This window comes from Pelodiscus sinensis, chromosome 6 (assembly GCF_049634645.1).
Source record: "Pelodiscus sinensis isolate JC-2024 chromosome 6, ASM4963464v1, whole genome shotgun sequence".
Lineage (NCBI taxonomy): Eukaryota > Metazoa > Chordata > Testudines > Trionychidae > Pelodiscus > Pelodiscus sinensis.
The window spans coordinates 97,666,410-97,689,106 of record NC_134716.1 but is presented as its reverse complement, the minus strand read 5'-3'; the positions used below and the strand labels follow the sequence as shown (position 1 = coordinate 97,689,106).

General features: G+C 46.4%; 1 protein-coding gene across 3 annotated transcripts; it reads left to right on the top strand.

Annotated features, from left to right (window-relative positions):
* The first annotated feature begins 247 nt into the window (after positions 1-247).
* On the top strand, positions 248-20,673 carry SNX18 (sorting nexin 18). Of its 3 annotated transcripts, none has more exons than XM_075932468.1 (2): positions 248-2,191; positions 10,841-11,773. In XM_075932468.1, the coding sequence occupies exons 1-2, from the start codon at positions 649-651 to the stop codon at positions 11,158-11,160; spliced, it is 1,863 nt and encodes a 620-aa protein (XP_075788583.1). In that variant the 5' UTR covers positions 248-648; the 3' UTR covers positions 11,161-11,773. The 3 variants fall into 3 exon arrangements, with proteins under 3 accessions (XP_075788583.1, XP_075788584.1, XP_006139632.2); XM_075932469.1 differs by lacking the exon at positions 10,841-11,773 and adding an exon at positions 5,055-7,199 and having other exon boundaries at positions 260-2,191; XM_006139570.4 differs by lacking the exon at positions 10,841-11,773 and adding an exon at positions 20,161-20,673 and having other exon boundaries at positions 266-2,191.
* Positions 20,674-22,697: the final 2,024 nt, after the last annotated feature.

The window sequence follows — 22,697 nt, the reverse complement described above, 5'->3', positions numbered from 1 at the left end:
CCCAGCGTAGTGGAGGGATGGAGGGAAGAGGCCCGGGGACAGGGATGGGCGCCGGTTGCTATATTTGTTATTTCGTCTAGTGATGTAACACGCGAATCAACACAACGCGGGCTGCCAAACGCAGGTGCAAGGACCCGAACGCTGTGCCGCTGCCCATGGCTGGAAAGGCGCGTGTCGCAGCTGCCCCAGGCAACTCGCTGCCCCAGTCGCCGCCCGGCCGGCCGGACAGCAGGGGGCAGGCGGGGAAGGGAAGCGGCCCATCGATGGGGGCGGCCGCTCTGCGTTCGGCTCCTCGGCCCTGCCTCTCGGCTCTGGATTAGCGAAACTGGTTACGTGGGACAGTGCCCGGCCCCCCTGCTCCCCGCCGGGGTGAAGCGGGGACTCGGAGCCGCCGCCGCCGCTCTCAGCGGAGCGAGCCGCAGCCGCGCTGCCAGGTCCCGCGGGCGGGCGGGCGGCTTCCAGCCGAGGCGGGCAGAGGCCGCTGGGAGCGCAGCCGCCCGCCCCACCGGTCGGGGGAGCAGCGAGAGCCGGGGCGGCGGCGGCTCGGGGCGGGAGGAGGCGGCGCCGCAGGCAACACGGGGCCGAGCTGCCCGGGAGGGGAGGGCGGCTCCGTGGCGGGTCCGGCCCGTGCCCCTGCCCGACGGGGCCATGGCGCTGCGGGCCCGGGCGCTCTATGACTTCAGGTCGGAGAACCCGGGGGAGATCTCGCTGCGGGAGCACGAGGTGCTGAGTCTCTGCAGCGAGCAGGACATCGAGGGCTGGCTCGAGGGGATCAACAGCCGCGGCGACCGCGGCCTCTTCCCGGCCTCCTACGTGCAGGTGATCCGGGCTCCGGCCGCGGAGCCGCCCGCCCCTGCCCGCTACGCCAACCTGCCCCCCGGCGGCTTCGAGCCCCTGGCGCCGCCGCCTGCCTTCAACCCCCCGGTACAGCAGCTCCCCCCTCCGGCGGCGGCCGAGCCCTTCCCACTGCCGCCCCCCTTCCCGCCCTACGGCGGCTCCTACCAGCCCAGCCAGGGCAGCGACGAGGACTGGGACGATGACTGGGACGACAGCTCCACTGTGGCGGACGAGCCGGGCGTGCTGGGCAGCTCCTACCCGGATTGGGAGGCGGCGGGAGGCAGCGGCCCCTCCTCGGGCCGGTACCGCCTCTCCACCCGCTCGGACCTCTCGCTGGGCTCCCGCAGCAGCCAGCAGCCCGGGCCCCACCACCCCGGCGGCGGGGCCAAGAGCTCGGCCACTGTGAGCCGCAACCTCAACCGCTTCTCCACCTTCGTCAAGTCCGGAGGGGAAGCCTTCGTGCTGGGCGAGGCCTCCGGCTTTGTGAAGGACGGAGACAAGTTGTGTGTGGTGCTGGGCCCCCGGGGCCCCGAGTGGCAGGAGAACCCCTACCCCTTCCAGTGCTCCATCGAGGACCCCACCAAGCAGACCAAGTTCAAGGGCATGAAGAGCTACATTGCCTACAAGCTGGTACCCAGCCACACGGGGCAGCAGGTGCACCGCCGCTACAAGCACTTTGACTGGCTCTACGGGCGCCTGGCGGAGAAGTTCCCTGTCATCTCTGTGCCCCACCTGCCCGAGAAACAGGCCACAGGCCGCTTCGAGGAGGACTTTATCTCCAAACGTCGCAAGGGCCTGGCTTGGTGGATGGACCACATGTGCAGCCACCCGGTGCTAGCTCAGTGCGATGCCTTCCGACACTTTCTCACCTGCCCCAGCACTGACGAAAAGGCCTGGAAGCAGGGCAAGCGCAAGGCCGAGAAGGATGAGATGGTGGGAGCCAATTTCTTCCTGACCATCAGCATCCCCTCTGGTCCTGGTGCTGCCTTGGATCTACAGGAGGTGGAGAGCCAAGTGGATGGCTTCAAGAGCTTCACCAAGAAGATGGATGAGAGCACCATGCAGCTCACCCACACCGCCAATGAATTTGCCCGTAAGCAGGTCACTGGGTTCAAGAAGGAATACCAGAAGGTGGGGCACTCCTTCAAGGGTCTCAGCCAGGCCTTTGAGCTGGACCAGCAGGCATTTTCTGCCAATCTCAACCAGGCCCTTGCCTTCACCGGGGAAGCCTACGATGCCATTGGGGAATTTTTTGCAGAGCAGCCCCGACAGGACCTTGACCCCGTGATGGATTTGTTAGCACTATATCAGGGGCATCTGGCCAACTTCCCAGACATCATTCACGTCCAGAAAGGTAACATCCCCGTGTCTGTTGTTCTGTTCAGTCTCTGTTGCTCTGTAGTCTGAGTGCAGATGTAGAAACCAGGAATGCTAAGTGCTAATCCTAGTTCAGCCACTGTTTTGTGGTTAAAGACTAATGTATTTACTCATTGAGGCAGAACTGCCATTGAGCTTAAATGCAGTAGTACAAAAGTTTAATTCCATGTCACAGGCCCATACTTCAGGATTAGGCCTAAAATAGTCATCTTTGTCTATAAAATGAGAATTAATACCTGCCTATGCTAGAGATATGTTGGAAGGTTGGTTTCTATGAATGAAGTGATGTAAAAGCATCTGTTAGTATAATTAATATCTTAAAACAGTCTGATTTTTTTAAAGATTTAATCTGAAGTCATCTGAGAACATAATGCTGCAGTTATAATTCCTTTCATCCTATCAGTCAAAGCATTTTACAATCAGTATTTACAAGCACCCATTTAGAAATATCGGTCCCATTTTCATATGGGGGAACTGATTCTCAGAGCAAGAATGAATTGCTTGACGTGTCAGACCATAACCTTGTATTACGTGCATTTTACAGTGTAAAATTTGGAATTAGATATTGAAAGCGGCTCGTGTCTTTTCTGCTGTGGCAGGACCCTGAGGCCTGGCCTGCACCTAAAAGTAGGTAGACTTAGTTACATCAATCCCCTTTCCCCAGAGCTCAATAGCAGGGATGGAGAACTTAAGGCCCCTAGCTTGCGTAGATCCATCCCCCAAGGCTCATGCCTTCCCGCCGGCACTGAGGAGCCCTTGCTGGCATTCCAGCCTCCCCATAGGACTGGAAAACACACAATCTGCTAGATTGGGCCTCCCTAGGTTCTGGTGTGGGAGGGGAATGTGGAGAGTGTCTTGCTCCTTCTCAGTCAGTGCCCACATCAGGGTTTTTTTCTGCACTTCTCACTTGGGTCCCAACTCATTTTTCTGTGGGTTAGTGGCCCCCGACCCAAAAAAGGTTCCCCACCCCTGATGTATAGAGAGCTCTATGTCAGCCTATCTACTGCCTCTTGAGGGAGTCAGTTTACTACAAGGATGGAAAAAACACTTTGATCCCTGTAGTAAATGTCTGAACTACAGTGTTGCTATGTCTACAGTAGCAGCTGAGCAACTTGTTGTTCAAAGGTGCTAATAAACAGCCACCCTGAAAGACAAAAGTTTTGCTCCAGCAAGTGCCATTGTGAACAGCGCATTCTGGATAGGAGTATAGGGAGTGGAAGTATTTTGTCAGCACAAGTACCAACAAACAGCAGTTACGCTGCCTGACTTTTAGTGACAGCACATGGCTAAAAGCTGTGTAACCATAATCTGAGGGTCTATAACACTTGTGAGTGTAATAGTTTGCTGCAGTATTCTTAGTTAAAATTTCTTATTCTTCCTTTTGCAATCTGAGGGTTCTGTTCACTGTTGTCATCCTAGCTACTGCTTTTACCCTGAGATGTGATGGTGATTCTGAATGGTGTTGTGTAAGGCGCTTTGGATTCATTAGAGGGAAAGTAGCTATCCTGCAACAGAAGGTCATCTATATCAGGTGTGATCAAACCAAGCTCTGTTGTAGTTGAAGTTTGACTTAAGGAGCTGCCCCTCCCACGCTTTTCCCATTTTTCACCTACCAGTGTGGGTGAAGGGGAAGGTGACATGCCTTTTTAAGTTTTTGCTTTTGAGATCAACACCTCAAAACAAAGGAAACACGGTTTGATTTAAAAGTCCATGTTACTGTTGGAATCACAGATTTCTGGGAAAATCTAAGGTGCCAGAATTCACAGCATCACTGTAATACACTTCCAGCTTTGGTTGAAAAGCAATTTTTGTTGTACTGTATCTTTTATGACATGGAAAGACTCATCCAAATCAGATTTGTTTCACTGTAAAGTTTTGAAGAGGAGAAAATGTATGCTAATCTTTTTGTTTGGGAAAAATCCACTTGTTGGCATTACTCTGATTTAACTTTATAATATTTGGTGTAAGTTAAAGAGCTAGATCCTGATAAAGTATGTTTTGTTTTGGAAGTGGAGAATTTTAAAGGAATTCAGTAACCAACTTTAAAAAATACCATCAATAAGATTTAAAAAAAAAATAAACATACAGATTTATCAGTAGAACACTGTGTTTAACAAGTATGTACTGAAGCTTTAGTTTTTATTTTAATAGAGGTTTTTCTTTATTAGGCCTCTTCATAAGCACTGGAGTTTGCCTTCATGGAACTCATTGCAGACTTGAGACTAGGGAGAGCACATGTGAAAAATTAAAATAATGTTTAATTTTGATTGTTTGATTTGGGAACAGGGGCTGGTTATCTATAACAGTTAAATTACAGAGGGAAAGAGGAGAATTGTGACACCTCAGAGACTAACAGATTTATTGGGGGCATAAGCTTTCATGATGATGTGTGTGTTGCCCATGAAAGCTTATGCCCCCAATAAATCTGTTAGTGTCTAAGGTGCCACAAGACTCCCCCCCCCCCCTTTTTTTAGTTAAATTATAGAAATTTCTATATTTGGCTTCTTGCTGAATGTAGACAACAAGGGAATTTACTTCATATTTAAATCGCTCCTTGTAATTATGACGTTCGGCTTTAATATATGAATGTTTGTTTTGTTCTGTACAAAAAATGTAACTTCAGGAGCAGCAGACGGTCCATAAAAATGAGGTGGGAGGTTTCTTGAAATGGGAGGGCATAGCCCTCCCATTTTTAAAAGTGGTGGTGCCGTGGTTCACTGGCCCTCTCTGTTCTGATGCCCCTATTTATAATAATGTCATGATGTTGATTTCCGCTAGGGAGGGCATACTTAATTTTTTCTGCCTTTGAGATTCACAGCATTTCCTCTTTTTATTTACAGGAATAACTTAATCATGCCTGCATCCTGTGCATCCCTCTCCTGACAATTATTTCACAATCAGCAACGTGTATAGTAAGCTGCCTTAGTTACTGTGACCAAGTTACCTAATAGGTTTTAGTGAAAACACTTGGTTTGTTCTCATAACATCTTATCAAAATTTTGGCTGAAAATGGATAGAAATGCCATCCAGTTGATGATGTATTCAGAATTAGAATCATAGAACTGGAAGAGACATCAGGAGTTCATCAAGTCCAATCCCCTGCCCAAGGCAGGACCAATCCCAACTAAATCAACCAAGCCAAGATTTAAAAATGTCTAGGGATGGAGACTCCACTACCTTCCTAGGTAACCCATTCCAGTGCTTCACTACCCTCCTAGTGAAATAGTTTTTCCTAATATCCAACCTAGAGCTCTTCATCTGTAACTTGAGACCATGCTCCTTGTTTTGCCATCTGTCACTACTGTGAACAGCCTTTCTCTGTCCTCTTTGGAACCTCCCTTCAGGAAGTTGAAGGCTGCTATCAAATCCTCCCTCCCTCTTCGCTTCTGCAGACTAAACAGACCCAAATCCCTCAGTCTCTCCTCATAGGTCATGCGCTCTGGCCCCCTAATCATTTTGGTTTCCCTCTGCTGGACCCTCTCCAATGCATCCACATCCTTTCTATAGTGGGGTACGGGGACCCAGAACTGGACACAGTACTCCAGATGTGGCCTCACTAGAGCTGAATAAAGGGGAATAATCACTTCTCTGGATCTACTGACAATGCTCCTCCTAATGCACCCCCCAGCCTGTAACAATGCTTGGGATTCTTCCATCCCAAGTGCAGGAGTCTACATTTGTCTTCGTTGAACCTCATCAGATTTCTTTTGGCCCAATCCTCTAAGCTGTCTAGGTCATTCTGGACCCTATCCCTGCCTTCCAGCGTATCTACCTCTTCCCCCTAGCTTAGTATCATCTGCAAACTTGCTGAGGGTGCAGTCCATCCCCTCATCCAGGTCATTAATAAAGATGTTGAACAAAACTGGTCCAAGAACAGATCCTGGGGCACTCTGCTAGAAACCGATCACCAACCTGACATCGAGCCGTTGATCACTACCCATTGGGCCCGACAGTCTAGCCAGCTTTCTGTCCATCTTACAGTCCATTTATCCAATCCATACTCCCTTAACTTGCTGGCAAGAATATTGTGGGAGACTGTATAAAAAGCCTTGCTAAAGTCAAGGTCTATCACATCCACTGACTTTCCCATCTCCACAGAGCCAGTTACATCATCATAGAAACTAATCAGATTGGTCAGGCCTGACTTGCCCTTCATGAATCCATCTTGACTATTCCTGATCACTTTCCCCTCTTCCAAGTGCTTCAAAATGGACTCCTTGAGGCTTCCCTCCATGATTTTTCCACAGACTGAGGTAAGGCTGACCAGTCTGTAGTTCCCTGGATTGTCCTTCTTCCCTTTTTTAAAGATCGGCACTACATTTGCCTTTTTCCAATCATCCAGGATCTCTCCCAATCTCTACGAGTTGTCAAAGATAATGTCCAAAGGCTCCACACGCAATGACATTTGCCAACTCCCTCAGTAACCTCAGATGCATTAAATCTGGGCCCATGGATTTGTGTATGTTTAGCTTTTCTAAATAGTTTCTAACTTGCTCTTTCCCCACCAAGGGTTGTCCACCTCCTTCCCATACTGCGTTGCCTAGTGCATTTGTCTGGGAGCTGACCTTGTCCATGAAGACCGAGGCAAAGAAAACATTGAGTACTTCAGCTTTTCCCACATCATCTGTCACTAGGTTACCTCCCTCATCCTCACCCTCTTTGATCACCCTCTTATTGCTAACATGCCTGTAGAAACCTTTCTTGTTACCCTTCACATCCCTTGCTAGCTGCAATTTGAATTGTGCTTTCGCCTTCCTGATAACTCCCCTGCATTCTAAATATTTAAAATAAATTGTCTCCTTGGAGAATCTGGAGCTTTTTATAACTGTAATATTGGTTCTTGTATAAACTTGTACATAATGAGTGAATTATTGTAGTCAAAATTTGGTCTCTGATACTTTACAGGCAGTCCCCGACTTACGCGGATCTGACTTATGTCGGATCCGCACTTACGAACGGGGCTTTCTCGCCCCCCGGAGCTCACAGGCAGCGGTCAGCCACCTCGACCTCCGGGGCGAGAAAAGCTGCTCCCGGTGCCCCTGGTCTGCTGGGGACCGTCTCTGGCTGACCAGGGGCATCGGGAGCAAAGCCGCAGCCCCAGCGGGCTTGCTTGCAGTGCCCCTGGTCTGCTGGGGACCGTCTCCAGCAGACCAGGGGCACCGGGAGCAAAGCGGGTCCCGCGCCAGAGCAAAGCCTCAGAGGCGAGGCATCCCGCTGCTGCGGCTTTGCTCCCTGGTCTGCTGGGAGGGGGAGGGGGGGGGGCGCAGCTAGTGTGCCCCCCCCCCCAGCAGACCAGGCTTTTGTTGTGGACCCTGGGGCAGAGCAGCTGGGGCGCTGCCGGTTGGTCCCGCAGTGCCGCTGTAGGCACTACTGGACCAACCCGGCAGCACCCCAGCTGCTCTGCCCCAGGCATCCTGATTCAGCCGCTGCTGGTCAGTTTCAGCAGCGGCTGAATCAGGACGCCTGGGGCAGAGCAGCTGGGGTGCTGCTGGTTTGGTCCAGTAGCGCCGAGGAGCGGCGCTACTGGAGCAACCCAGCAGCACCCCAGCTGCTCTGCCCCAGGCGTCCCCAAGTCAGCCGTTGCTGAAACTGACCAGGCTGACTACAGGAAGCCCGAGGCACAGTTGCTCTGCCCCGAGCTTCCTGGAATCAGCCTCTGATCAGTTTCAGCAGCAGCTGACTTGGGGTTCTTAAGTTGAATCTGTATGTAAGTCAGAACTGGCGGTCAGTTTCAGCAACGACTGAATCTGGACGCCAGTTCCGACTTACAGATTCAACTTAAGAACAAACCTACAGTCCCTATCTTGTACGTAACCCGGGGACTGCCTGTATTAGAATTTTCCTTCTGATTTGTTGTAAGTACATAGCAGGTTTTATGTTTTTTATCTTAACTATCAGTATTCTCCTAATTTTAGTTATTTTTCAAGTGTTTTATCCCATAGCTTTTATCTTGGGAGTTCAGCCTCTATGAACAACTGGAGAACAAGTAGCACTTTGACATTGGAGATACATAGAAAGAAAGGAAATGTAGTGTTTGTTCACACTGCCTAAAACTGCTTTTGTAACCTATTTGACCTATGAAGGAGAATATAGTTCAAGGATCAGTATGATCCCCTTCAATTAAGGGCTGGAAAACTTTTGTCCATAAAAGACAGCAGGATTTGATAATCCTAAGGTGTAAACCTTATTAATAAGAAACCTCCAAATGTCAAGTATTAGGACTGCTAATAAACAAAAGATTCAGTTAAATGTGACTTGGCACCCAACATATTAGCCTTACCAACCAAATGGCCATAAATAAATAATTAAATGTGTTCAGTTGCTTGTATATCTATTTAGTTAATACCATACTTTTTAAAAATTAGTTGATATTGCATTCAAAGATAAGGTGATTGATACAGGAGTAGGGATGTTAAATTTAATCAACTAATCGACTTGCCATGGATCTTCCATTGACTGGTCAATTAGTCAATAAGTGGGGTAGCCGCAGTGGGGTTAGCTCCCAGCCCAGGGAGCTGAACCCATTGCTGCTCTGCTTCTTAAGTGTATTAAAAGCTGGCAGGTTCTTAATATATGTAAAAGGCTGAAGTGCAGCAGGTGGGACCCGGGCCAGCTGATGACTGGTGCACAGCGGGATTTCCTGACTGAGCTGAGAATTAGTCAGGTCTCCGCAAACCCCCCCCCCCCCCCCAACTGCATTTCTGATTTTTCAATGTATTAAGAGCTTACTGTCTCTTAATACATTTAAAAAGCAGAGGCACTGAGTTTCGGATTGGGCCCATGCCAGGAATCAGCTGATTCACAGTTCACACCTGGTCCCCGTAACCTCCTCTGCCCCCCACAGAGACAGTGCTGGGGGGAGAGGGAGAACTGGCTCCCCCCAGCACTGGCTCCTGCTCCCCCTCCCCTTTGCTGCCTCTGATAGGCAGCAATGGCGGGGGGGAAGTGACTAGCCAAGGTACTTGTCGACTAGTTGCTTACATCCCTGTAGAGGAGTACAGAGCCTTTCACTCATTCAAATTCTGCCCACACTATTAATGACAGTTGTTATCTGTGGGCTGTATCAGTAGCATATCATGAAAAAAGTTGGTGTTATCAGTCCTCATTCTAGTCAGGTGTGTACTTCATAGTAGTGCAACATTTTTTTTCTGCCATGGCAGTCTGAACTGTTCTCACCCCTAGATGTGATTTCCCCCAGAACAAGGTTTGAAGCACAGTAGTACTGTTATGAGCATTAAATTATGTGAATAGTTGGTACCATTTAGTTGTTATTGTACTGGAGAATGTCCCTTTATACCAAAAGCTTCAGATGGGTAGCCGAGTTAGTCTGTAACTGGAAAAACTTAAACAGTGAATAGTCAAGCAGCACTTGAAAAATTGTTTTGTACCTATGAAAGCTCATGATACCATCTACGTGTTGTGTTAGTCTTTAAGGTGCTGCTAGACTATTCGTTGTTTTTTAAATTTTCCTTTTATACCAAGTTTGATAGTCATTACAATGCCGTTTCAGACTGGATTGGCGTTAAACTGAAACCTGGTAGTAGGGTTGTGCCCCTCCTCATAAACAATAACTAGTTTTGGTCTGTCTCTGCAGCCTATTCAAGATCTTCCTATTACAAAGACTCAGAAAATATTTTAATCCATTGAATTACTTGTTTGTCTTTACCTATTTGCTACATTAGAGCTGTGGTTTTAGGGTTGTTTCCTGCTGTCTGAAAAGGTGCTAATCCCTCTGGGTATGTCTACACTACCACCCTAGTTCTAGGGTGGTAATGTAGGCAACCGGAGTTGCAAATGAAGCCCGGGATTTGAATTTCCCGGGCTTCATTTGCATAAAGCCGGGCGCCGCCATTTTTAAATGTCCACTAGTGCGGACTCCGTGCCGCACGGCTACACGCGGCACGGACTAGGGTTCCTAGTCTGAACTACCGTTACTCCTCGTGAAACGAGGAGTAACGGTAGTTCGGACTAGGAAGCCTAGTCCGAACTACCTAGTCTGTGCCGCGTGTAGCCGCGCGGCATGGAGTCCGCACTAGCAGACATTTAAAAATGGCGGCACCCGGCTTTATGCAAATGAAGCCCGGGAAATTCAAATCCTGGGCTTCATTTGCAACTCCGGTTGCCTACATTACCACCCTAGTTCCAACTAGGGTGGTAGTGTAGACATACCCTCTGAGATACCGTAGCACTCAGAGCTCGAGGAAAGAAGTTATAGTTAAAGGAGACTAACGCCATGCTTACACTACCTCCTATTTTGTCAAAACTTAAGTCACTCAAGGATGGGAAAAACAATCCCACCCCTGAACGACAGTTTTGTTGGCATAAGTGATACTGGGCACAATGCTGTCTCGCTAGGAGAACTCTCCTGTTCTCGTAGACCAGCTGCACAAGTGGTCTTACAACTGCACAGCTCCATCAGTACATCTGTGCTGCTGTAATCTAGATAGTGTTCTTTTTAGGCCATCCACAGTGGTTCTCCAAGTGTGGTCTGCGAACCAGTAGTGGTCAGTGGCTGCCTCCCAGATGGTCTGCGACTCGAGGGCAGCTTACCCTTCCTTCCCCCCCATCCCTGAAAGTATGGTGCCTGTGCTGTGGCTCAAGCCTTGCTGTCGCTATGCATCCACAGGCTGGAGCACCAGTGTGGCATGGTGTAAGGGCTGGGGCAGCTCAGACAGCAGCATGGAGCCAAGCGCGGAGCCCTGTGCCAAGATGCTGCAGGTGGCTGAGGAGGCCTTTCGTGGTGGCAACTTCAAGCTGGTGGTCGAGATCTGCAGTTCGCAGCAGGCCAAGCTGGCCCACTCTGGCCGCATGGACAAGGCCCTGGAAGCCTACAGCACTGCCGCCTTTATGGCTTGCCTGAGGAGCTGGCCAAGAGCCTGGCACTTAGCTTGCACGAGAATGCACTGCGCCTGGTGCCCTGACGCCCTGGCAGCCCCGAAGGGATGAGCAAGGTGCCTGGCAACCCTGCTTGCTGCTGCCTGCTGGCATTGCTCAGCTGCTCCTGTGCCAGCGGCTGCCGTGCGAGCCAGTGACCCTACGCTGTGGCCACACCCACTGCTGCCACTGAGCGAACCCCAGCAACTGTGGCCGCTGCCATTGGTACCGCTGCTCCACCACTGGCATGCCCAGCCCTGCCAGCTCCCAGATCAGCTTGGTGCTGGGCAACCTGCTGGAGAAGTGGCTGAAGGGGGAGAGCTGGGCTGCGTGGCAACTGCAAGGCTCGAGCGGCAGTTCAGGCTTCCTGCTGCGGGTGCAGGGGGTGGTGGTGGAGGGCTGAGCTCCCACCCCACCCTGCTGGGAGAATGGCAGCGCATAGACGTGCTGTCCAGACACTATGACCGATGCTTCTCATTTCCTGCCAATGGGAGAGGTTGGGGTGGTACTTGGGAGCATTGGCAGTGCAAAGGCAAGTAAGCACCCCTTCCATGCCCAGACCCCTGCAACCTAATCTCCCCTCACTCACCCTCTGTCCCCCCACCAAGACCCCATACCTGCAGCTTGGTCCTACACACTCCCTTGCTCCTGCACCCTCCCTCCTGCCCACATGCTGCATCCTCCCTTCCCCCCCCCCCACCCCCCCCCCCGCCCCCCCCCCCCCCCCCCCCCCCCCCCCCCCCCGGCCAGACACCCTATCTCCTGCCTGCTCTGCATCCTCCCTTACTCCTGCGCCTCCCCGCTGCCAGACACCCTTATCCCAGTCTGCTTCTGCATCCCACCTCCCACCCAGACCTCACACACTCACCCCTCCTGCACGCCACCTTCCACCAAGATCCTGCACCTGTATCTCTACCCACTCGCTAGCAGTCCTGTCCTGCAACTGAACCCCTCATTTGTCCCCACCCCAGAGCCTTAGGTTGTCCACAAAAGTCTAACAACTCTGGAACCCCAGAAAAGGAAATCTGGACTATGGGAAGCCATGAATGTCATTCCTCCCTGTTCCTTCCTCTTGCCCCGTGGGGCTGGAGCACCTGAAGAGTGAAGTGTCTCAGTTGAGGGCCACATCAGTGAGGGTTGGGGTTTTTTGGAGGAGTTTCTTTGCTTCTCACTTGTGTGGTCCCCAACTGATTTTTCTGTGGGTCAGTAGCCCCAACCCAAAAAAGGTTCCCCACATCTGCCATAAATAAAGAAAATGTGGGAACATTTTGTGTTGGATATAAATTAATATTTTACTTAATTTATCAAACTTCATTTTATATAAAGTGTTTTAACTTTCTCATGTTAATCTGTTTAAATTAAACCGTTCTCCTTAGCTGCAGCACTAGCAAAATGGCTTGGGCGTAATTATGTAATTAACAATTAGTTTCCAGTAGCAAATGGTGGTCCACGGAAAGATTTGCATTGAGCCAGATGGTCCATGAGCCAAAAAGTTTGAAAACCGCTGCTTTAACAGAAAGGATCTCTGCCTATCCCTTCTGGTAGTACCTGTGCATTATTTGTATTATCATAGCATCTAGGGATCCCGGTCATTTTCTGGAATCCTATTGAATAAGGCACCGTACAGAACAGAATAATGGTCTCTTCCCTGGAGACCTTACAATTCTAAGTAGCGATCAGAACTCTTTCCAGAGGTGGCGGGGACGGGGGGGGGGGGGGGGGGGGGCGGGGGGGGAGAGGAGGGGAGCCTAGTAACACAATTGCAATTTCAGATCCTGTAAGAACACAGATTTCTCATAGCCTCTACCAAATTCGAAGTCTAGTCTGGTCAGTTTCACAGTCACAGGATTTGAATAATAATCAATTTCTTGTTTATATCTGAAGTTTCATTGTGTTGTAACCAGGGGTGTTCCAACCCAAAAAGGAGTTGTGAAGGTTGCAAAGCGGGCGGGGGGGCGGGTCACAGAATTGCCACCTTCACTTTTGCACTGCCTTCAGAACTTGTGCTGCAGGAGGTTTCTGGAGGTGGCGGTGGGTCTCCCCTTCCCCCATGCTGGGAGCATTCTAGCCAGGGACTCCTTGCTGCAGGTTCCACCCAGACTGGGGAGGGAAAGGAGTAGCAGCTATGAATCTCTAGCTAGGGTGCTCCCAGGAGCACATGGGAGATCAGACACACCTTCATAAATCTCCTGCGGCTGCAGAAGCTCAAGGGCTGCTGTCCAGCTTCCTGTAGCAGGAGGAGATACCCAGAAGTGGGTCTGATCTCCCTCCCTTTCCCCAAGAGTTGGCTGTCCAGTTGGCCATACAAGCTGTACTTGTCTCTCCCCAGCTTGGAGACCAGCAGCTGGGAGCCCCCAACTGGGGTGCCTCCAGCTCTGCACATTCCTCTCCTTCAATGGCTAGATTTCAGAGGGGAGGGGTTTTCATGGTTATGAAACATGGTAGGGTCCTTGTCAGGGCAATTAATCCTAAAAAAGCGGTCAATGCCAGTATAATCAGTTACATAGTGTGGATTCCTAGACACCATCAAACACAAAGCCCTCATGCCACAAAATACATGAGAAGCTAAGAACTATATCCTGGAATTTAAGAGACCATCAATCTGTTCATGTGCTGCCTCAGGATTATGAATTTGTATATAGATATTGTAGGCCAGATTATGTCTTAAAGCCATTCTAGAGCTTCTGCAAGACATAGTGGCTTATATTTTCAAGAGTGATTAGTGGATTTGACTGCCTAATTTGAGACAGTTTATAGTAGCCAGATTTTCAGAATGTGGTTGCAGAACGTTGCTGAAATGTAAGCCTGATATAGTGTCTCAAGTTGTATACTCAAAAAACGGGGCACCAAAAATCTTCAATCATTTTTGAAAATAAAGGTCATTGTATGAAATGGTGTCAGGACACAGTCTAAAACAGCATTCAGGTCCTTGAAAGTGCAACCAATCTTAGAAATGGACAAAGGAAATAGCCTTAAACAGTGCCACTAGTGAGCTCTGGTACTTACTTCAGGAGGAAACTCAGTACAGGTTCAACCTCTCTGGTCCAGTAACATCTGTGGTCTGGCATGATTTTAGTTAGTCAGATGTCCATTTATCTTGGGTGTGGCCAAGTTAACCATGCTCCCATAGAGTTTGTTTACAACCACTAGTCTTGGTTCTTAGTGTTCTGTGAAGTTATTAGCTCTAATTCATCCCCTAAATGTCTTCTAAGGAGCCCACTTGTCATCACCTACAACCCCCAACTTAAACCTGTCCAAACACTTATCAGTAAACTACAGCCTATACTGGAACAGGATACCATACTCCAAGAGGCTCTGGGAGAAGACCCATAGTCTCCTATAGACAACCACCTAACCTCAAGATGATTCTTACCAACAACCACAGGACCTACCACACTAATACCAACCCTGGTACCAGCTTTGTCCACATATTCATTCTGCTGATACATTATTGGACTAACAAGTGAGTTATAAGATCAAGAACACATATTCCTGCGCATCCAGAAATATAATTTATGCTATCATGTGCCGAAAGTGTCGTCTGCTATGTACATTGGACAAACATTCTCAGACACTTCGCCAAAGGACCAATGCCCACAAAACAGATATCAGACAAGATCACAAAGAAAAAACAGTTTCTTGCCATTTTAACCAGAAAGGACACTTGCTCAATGACTTAACCACCTGCATTCTGCTACAAAGACCTTTTACATCTGCACTTGAAAGGGAATCCTCTGAACTGTCATTCATGTTAAAATTCGACACTCTCCGGGAAGAAATGAACAAATACTCAAACTATCTTACCCATTACCAAGATAGCTTCCCCAATTATCACCTCTAATACCATTAGCTCAAAGACATCCACTCTCCCACCTCTAATATCATCAATTCACAGACACTTACCTTCCTTCCTCCCACCCCACCCCCATTCTGAAATGTGATTTGTCCTTTTCATATGTGTTCATTTTTTTTAATTGTATCCTTTGGTATATATGGTCGTGACTATTTTCTTCCACTATTTGATCTGAGGAAGTGGATCTGGCCCACGAAAGCTCATCATCTAATAAACCATCTTGTTAGTCTTTAAAGTGCTACATTGTCCTGCATTTTGCTTCAGCTACCCCAGACTAACACTGCTACATTTCTATTGCTATTCTAAGAGCCCTGTAAGCATTGCAAGTGTTGGTAATGCTGCTAGACAACATTGACCTCCCATGGTTTTGCACCATTCAGATTCCAAGGGTGCCCAAACTAGAGAGGTTCAACCTGTACAGGAACATCAGTGTAAAATGAAAAGAACAGTGATGATCAACCTGCAGCCCATTGGGGTACTGTGTGGTCCACGAGACATTTTGTTTACTTTTGCCCATGCACACAGTTGCCAGATTCTGTTAGTTTTTGTCCACATAGTTTTTTTTTTCTACCAGTATTACAAAAGTGACATTCTTGAAACAAGGGCACGTGAAGAGAGGTACATGCTGATTGGCACACAACTGTGTGAAAGCCGTGCACTCCTTCTGCATCCAGTTGAAGTGCTGGTATGGTTCAATTGGCATACCCCACAAATTCTAGATACACAAGTGCATTTAGCAAAACTACCCTACCCCGGGAACTGTCTTGGTTATAACAATCTTGCAGTCCCCTGAACTCACGTGGCCTACTCACTATCCCAGGTTGCCTCTCATTGGAACAGAAGCAGTATCAACTATATGGAGCTTTTGTTGTACCATTAGCACGCTGCCATCTAAAATGTGGTCCAGTTAATGTTGCACTGGACTAAAAACACAGGTGCAGAGATGAAAGTGGCCTGATACGGCATACCAGTAAATACTGGCCACAGGTACCAGTCCATATATGGCCAATGTTAAAATGCTGCCACAGCAGCTCTTTATGGGGACCTTCCTTAAAGCTCTATTGTGGCATTACTTTTAATGTCATTGCTCCATTCTCCTCCATTTGTAGCCCTGCCAGTTGGGTCCAGCAGAGCTACTGTGGCAGTGCTAACAAACCGGAGGTAGGGAGAAACAAAAGGAGCAGTTGCTCTGAGACCCAGCATTTTAAATGGGCCTTGGGCTCCCGGGCCCTGCTGTTCCCAGCCACTGAAGCCATGAAGGGCTGGCTGGGGAGTTTGTGATTCAAAGTCCATTGATTTAGAGATGATAAAGATACCTCCTTTGCCCCAAAGAGCTTACATCCTATAAAGTCAAGTGACATTTGAAGAGTGGGAGTGTGGGAAACACAGGATTACAGTCACATGTACAATTTTTATTTACATTGGGCTTTTTTTAAAAGACTGTCATTTAACACCATCTGCGCTCTACATCATTAGCTGACTACATATAAATTTAATTTAACCAGTAAGCCTGGAAAAAAAAAAGATTAGAAACCATAGAACTTTTAAACCTCTCTGTCAATCATCTTTTATTATTTGCATGGTCTCAGTACTGGATGTAGGCGTGAAGCTGATTTTATTAACCGTTTTCACTTTAATATGGGTAGCAGTTTCCTGTGAACATCAAACCAGTTGTAACTGGAAATGCACCACATGTAAGCACTCCCCTGCCTAATCTGATCATTCAGTAGTGAATCAAAGTGTTAATTTAAATTATCAGTACATCCTTAGCCCTTTCACTTTAGGAGTGCAAAGTTTTGATGTGGATGGCTTATTTGTTTTTGTTTAACTAGTGTTTGCCAGATATTTTGCAAGCACTTGTAACCCTCCTAAAACTGTCTTTTGCAGTGCAAACCATTTTACTTTTCTGAAAGCCAGAATTCCTCTTATATTCAGTTTAAAAAGTCTGGGTGTATGCATTTTGTTGGCTAGTTGAAGGAAGTAAGTCACTTTCCTCCCCATGTTACCGAAAACAAATTGCTTCCTTCTCTTTGGGTATGTATACACTGCAGTTAAACACCCATTGCTAGCCTATGCCTGCTGACTCAGGCTGTTTAATTGACATCTGGGCTCATGCTGGAGCCTGGGCTGTAGGACACTGTGAGGTGAGAAGGTCTTGAAACCATGGCTGGCTATAAAGCAAAGCCAAATGACTGTACCACAAAGTAACGGGATCCCTCTAGATTAAGGAAGAAAATAGTGGTTGGATTTATTAGTCTATTTCAGTGGGTTTTCTTTGCAACAATCAGGACTAGAATTACTATATTTGTTTAATGTCTTCATTTCTGCCATAATGGCTTGCTTAGGACCTTATGTTCACTAAGAAAGCTGTGCATTTGTCAATGCAATAGAGGTTTTATATCCCTTATGATAAAAAATGGTCTGAATTTTGGGTGGATACCATGGCTGCTGTTACTGAAGAAACTTCATACGTAGATGCCAGTAGTTCTGCTGGGAATGAGCAGGCAGTTTAAAGTTAGTTTGTTATCCCCTTTTGCTGAGAGGTTGTTTCTGCTCTCAGTTTCTTCTAGTGATTGGGATGAATACCTCACATAAAAGTTCAGTTGTCCCTCCCAGAGTGAAAGGTAAATCAAGCTTCACATATGCACTCATGGGCTACCAAGTGTTTACCTTTTCAGAACTCTAAAGGCCATGCATTGCAGTATAATACTCTGAGGGTTTGGATCCTAAGTAAGAAAAAGTGTGAAACTGTTTCAAATTGCATTTTTTATTTTTTTATTTTTATTTTTTTGCAGCCTTGTATATAGGGATGTAAGCGACTAGTCGACTAGCTGATAAGCAAAAGCTTATCGGATAGTTGACTAGTCCGTTGAATAGTTGCTTCTCCCCCCTTTGCTGCCTCTATCTAGCAGAGGCAGCAAGGGTGGGGAGCAGGAGCCAGTGCTGGGGGGGGGTGGGGAGTCAGCTTAAAAGCCAGTTCCCTCCAGTACCATCTCTGTAGGGGGCACTGGGCATGAGCCAAGAATCAGCTTATTCCCAACTTGTGCTAGTTCCAGATGCTGCACCTCTGCTTTTTAAATGTATTAAGAGCCAGTGGCTCATCCCCGTCCCCCCAAATCCCGCAGCGGGGAGCTCCCCCCCCATTTGGTTGGAAAGCCAGCACCGGGGCTTCCCATTGTGGCAGTTGGGGAGGAGAGCCACAGGTCTCATGGGCCAAATCTGACTCCCTTGGCTGGGGGAACAGCAGTACAAGAAACTGCTCACCTGGAGAATTTCCCCACTTTTCCCTTTTGCCAGAATCACAGCCAATGGGAGCAGCAGGGCGCCCAGCACCAGGTAAGGACCCCCCCCCCCCATACCTTTCATGCCAGACCCTGAATCCCCATCGCCCTCACACAAACCCTCTCCCAGTGAGACCCTCCCTCATGCCCAGACTTTGCACCCTCTTCTGCATCTCACCTCTTGTCTAGATCCCCCACCCTGTCTGCTTCTGCATACCACCTCTTACCAAGACCCCCAGCCCATTCCTGCACCCCACCTCCCACCAAGGGAGGAGAAACTGCTTTTGTAGTTGACTACAAAAGCAGTTTCTCCTTCCTTGGTGTTCATACCTTCACATCAGCTGCTAGAATGGGGCCTCATCCTCCCTGACTGAATTGACCTCATTATCTCTAACCTTACTCTTGATTGGAACTCTTTTCTTATGCATGTATATTTATGCCTGCCTCTGGAATTTCTTCTGCGTGCATCTGGTAAAGTGGGTCTTTGCTCACGAAAGCTCATGCTCCAATAAATCTGTTAGTCTATAAGGTGCCACAAAACTTCTCATTGTTTTTGCAATTCAGACTAACATGGCTACCCCTCTGATACAAGTTTTATTTTGTCACTTATCTCTAGCTCATGTTGAAATACATCTTACTCGACACTGAAATGGGAAAACATTTAAATAATCACAGCTCAGTTGTTAATGTAAGACAGAAATATTATGGTCAGAGGACTTCAGTGTGTGACTTTGTCAGCTCTTATAACCAGAGTTTGGTGTGAGAGCTTAGGAATACCAGTGTTGAAGATTTATTAGTAAGTTTCCTTTCCTCTAAGTTGGTAGTGAACCAAAGCTCCATCATGCTGTCAGAAGATGTTCACTGCTGCTTCAAGTGCTGTCTTTTGGAGGAGAGGTATAGCCACTCATTTGTGATTGATCCCTTGACCCTGAACAGTTTGTGGTGTTGCTATATTCTGGGGGGGGGGGGGGGGGGGGGGGAGGGGCTTTTTCGGGTCAGGGGTCACTGACCCACAGAAAAATCACTTGGAGGCTGAACTCAAGTGAGAAGATAAACAAAAAACCAAAACACTCCACTGATGTGGCCCCCAACAGAGGAGAAAGACGCCCCCTACCCCCACATTCCCTCCCCCAGCAGAGCCTGGGGGTGGGGCAGAGAGGGCACAGCTTCAGGCTGGATCCAGGCAAGCCGGGCTTGCATCTGCTCTGAGGTTCCCCACCCCTGCTATATTGTTTTACCATGCAGGTGAATGATGCATTATTTTTATATCTTGTGTACCCAAAGGCATTTATAATGTGATAATGTAAAAGAAAAAAAATCTTATTTTTGTTCTGTGAACATTGTTCACAAGGGGTTCCTTTGTTGTATTTTGAGAATTATATTCTCTTTTCCCCCCTCTGTTCACAGCCACAGATGTTTGCACTGCATGTCCTTTTACTGTCTCATTGCATTTTATTTTTCTGTCTCAGAGTTTCTATATGTCCCAGATGTTACTATTTTTTGGGTCATATGATTCACAGCTGGAAGTATTTATTTCTGAAAGGAATTTTAAATTGTCCCTGTCTTCTTGGCTGCTAGTAACATAATTATAAATCTTCCTTATTAAATCCTGCTACATCATTGCATTCTTTAGTTTGTCTACATATTTTTGAGAGTCTGTGTGTGTATATGGCACAGATGTTACTGTGTTTTCAGCTACGTATCCTTATAACTTAAAACTGATTAGTTATCTTAAACACAAGTCTCTAGAAGCATAAAATGCCTGAAAGATAGGTAATAACTACACTGCAGATGTAAGTACACATCTGCATCTGTGTATCAACAGAGAATGAGGAGATTTTTAATATGCCATAGAATCTGAACATTTTGGTAAAGTGCAATAGCTACATTTGGAGGCACTCTGTTTAGTTCTATATTCCTTTTTTGTTCTTTCTACAGGAGCCCTTACCAAAGTAAAGGAGAGTAAGAGGCATGTGGAAGAAGGGAAGATGGAAGTCCAGAAGGCAGATGGTATTCAGGATCGCTGTAACATTATTTCTTTTGCCACCTTGGCAGAAATACATCATTTCCACCAAATTAGGGTGAGGGATTTTAAGTCACAAATGCAACATTTCTTAAAACAGCAAATACTTTTTTTCCAAAAAGTGACACAAAAATTAGAAGAAGCCCTGCACAAGTATGACAATGTTTAATCTCCTAACTTTGAATTGTGGACTGTTCACAGTATGTGAGTGATTTAAGCAGCAGAGTAAAAATTGCTGTTGCCAACTGTTGGTGGTTCAAGAATGATTTTGTGTTCATCTGGAGTCCCAGCTGAATCTCTAAGGAAGGAAAAGGTTAATATGGCTGTGTAATAGAAACAGTACCACACATTGTAACTAAGTTATACTGTTTATGCCTACACTACCATTGTAACTTTTTTGAAATAATGATTATACTCTTTGCCTTATTGCTTTTTGAAGTATGGTATTTTAGTGCATACTTTGTAGACCTCAAAACCCTTTGGGTCTTTAAGGAAGCTGGCTAGGTAAAAGCCTGCTTCAGATGCCTTTTTATTCTCCTACATTTGGATTTCCTAAATTTACATCTCTGTTTACAAACTCCTACTAGAGCAGCTATGCGACTTTGTGCCTTTAGACTTTTGATTTTTCCTTTTCTAGTAAGCCACATTTTTATGACTGAATGAAGGGTTGATGCCTGTGACAGGAACGGATTGTGAAATCTCATACTGAATGAAATAATGAGCTGCCGCTGTCTAAGTGGCACAGCAAATATTTTCTTGACAAATGTTGGCTGAAAAAGCAGGATTTAAAATCAATTCACCCTTTCCTAGAATTGAAAATAAAGACTATTTATTACATGTATGAGAACCTTAACCATACAAGCAAAGAATTCAGTATCACTGTATTCCCTTTATCATGATTACATAGTGAGTGGTTTTATGTTAGAATACATTCATTCTCCGAGCCTCTACTCACAGTAATCTAAAAGCAGAGGATTGAAATGTATCAAGGGAATGTGTATACATTCATTCTCCGAGCCTCTACTCACAGTAATCTAAAAGCAGAGGATTGAAATGTATCAAGGGAATGTGTATACAGGCTAACTCACATTTATTTGTTTTGCTGGAGATGGTTTGGCTATTGGTTCAGTGTAAATTCAAATACAGACCTATATGGTCAATTGAGACTCTACTGTGATTTACTGGTTTACTAAGTCACAAATTTTCAGGGATGTTCAAAGGTATAAATGGTTTGAAAGCACCTTTGGCTGAACTGACTAGGAAACGAGAAGCATTTCTTGTATTTATAACACCCAAGTCTAAATTAACTATTGTCTTTTTTGTATAATGATTTTTACAAAGTTGAGTGTGTATGCACACAAATATGGTCTTAAAATAACAATTTTTCTGATCTAAACCAAGGAAATCAGTCTAAACTTTATCCTTAACCTGTCTGTTCACTTTCTATAGATCACTATGAGAGAGCTTTTCCTTTATCTTGTCTCCTTCCTATAAACAAAAAAATGCTCCAAGGAAACAGAATTCAATTTACACACATGAAAAATAGTAAAGATAAATCTTGAAACAAACAAAAGGTAGGAAACTAGGCATTCAAGTGATATAGTTCAGATGGAGAACAAAATATTAACTACCTATACTATAGAAATCCATTAGTTTTCCGACTGGATTGTGCCAACTTTAATAGGCAAAAAAACCACTACGGCAAGATGGAGGGGAGGAAAAGGACCATTTTGATAAGATTTATTGCAACATTTTTTTGGATTTCCCTGCACTAATGGTTAACAAGGCTGTTCCAGGAGGAGCTTTGCTGATAGCAGTGATGGCGATAAAGAAAAAAAAAATCACTGTTTGCTAAAATAAAACGGCAGCCAATAAGGAAAGCAACTGTTTACAAGCTTTTTACAGAATTGCAAACAACCTTGAGGAAATAAAAATTACTTGATATTAAAGCTATAATGCTGACATGTCTTTAACCTTCCTCATAGTACCTCACTGTAAGGGTGGGGGTTTCTGAACAATAGCTGATCTTACTCCCAGATATGGTTTACTACTTAGGACAGTTTGCAGGGGTTGATTTGGGGTTTTAACCCTGTGCTTGGTTAAGCCAGAGACTTTTTAATAAATAGATGGTAGTTATATGAGGTTGTAATCCAGTTCATTCCAGCTGAGCAGTTAAAAGATTTTTTCAGAAAGTTACCTTGGTCCAATTAAAGTTTTAAGAACTAACATTACTGAAATGTTCATATCAAAAGTGAAAATGAAGTTATTATATGTATACCATACAGCATTATCAGAATGGTACAATTTCCCCCAAATAAACTGTCATGCCCTTCCTCTCATTCACTCAGTGTTAGTTTTGGTTTTTTGGGAGGGGTCACTTTTAAATTTGACAATCTAAATTTGACTTTATTGAATTTTGGAACTCTTCTGATATAGGAAAGATTCAAATCCA

Coding starts and splice junctions, on each gene's coding strand:
- SNX18 (XM_075932468.1), top strand. CDS start 649: ATGGCGCTGCGGGCCCGGGCGCTCTATGACTTCAGGTCGGAGAACCCG. Junction 2,192..10,840: donor CATCATTCACGTCCAGAAAG/GTAACATCCCCG, acceptor ATGCATCCACAG/GCTGGAGCACCAGTGTGGCA.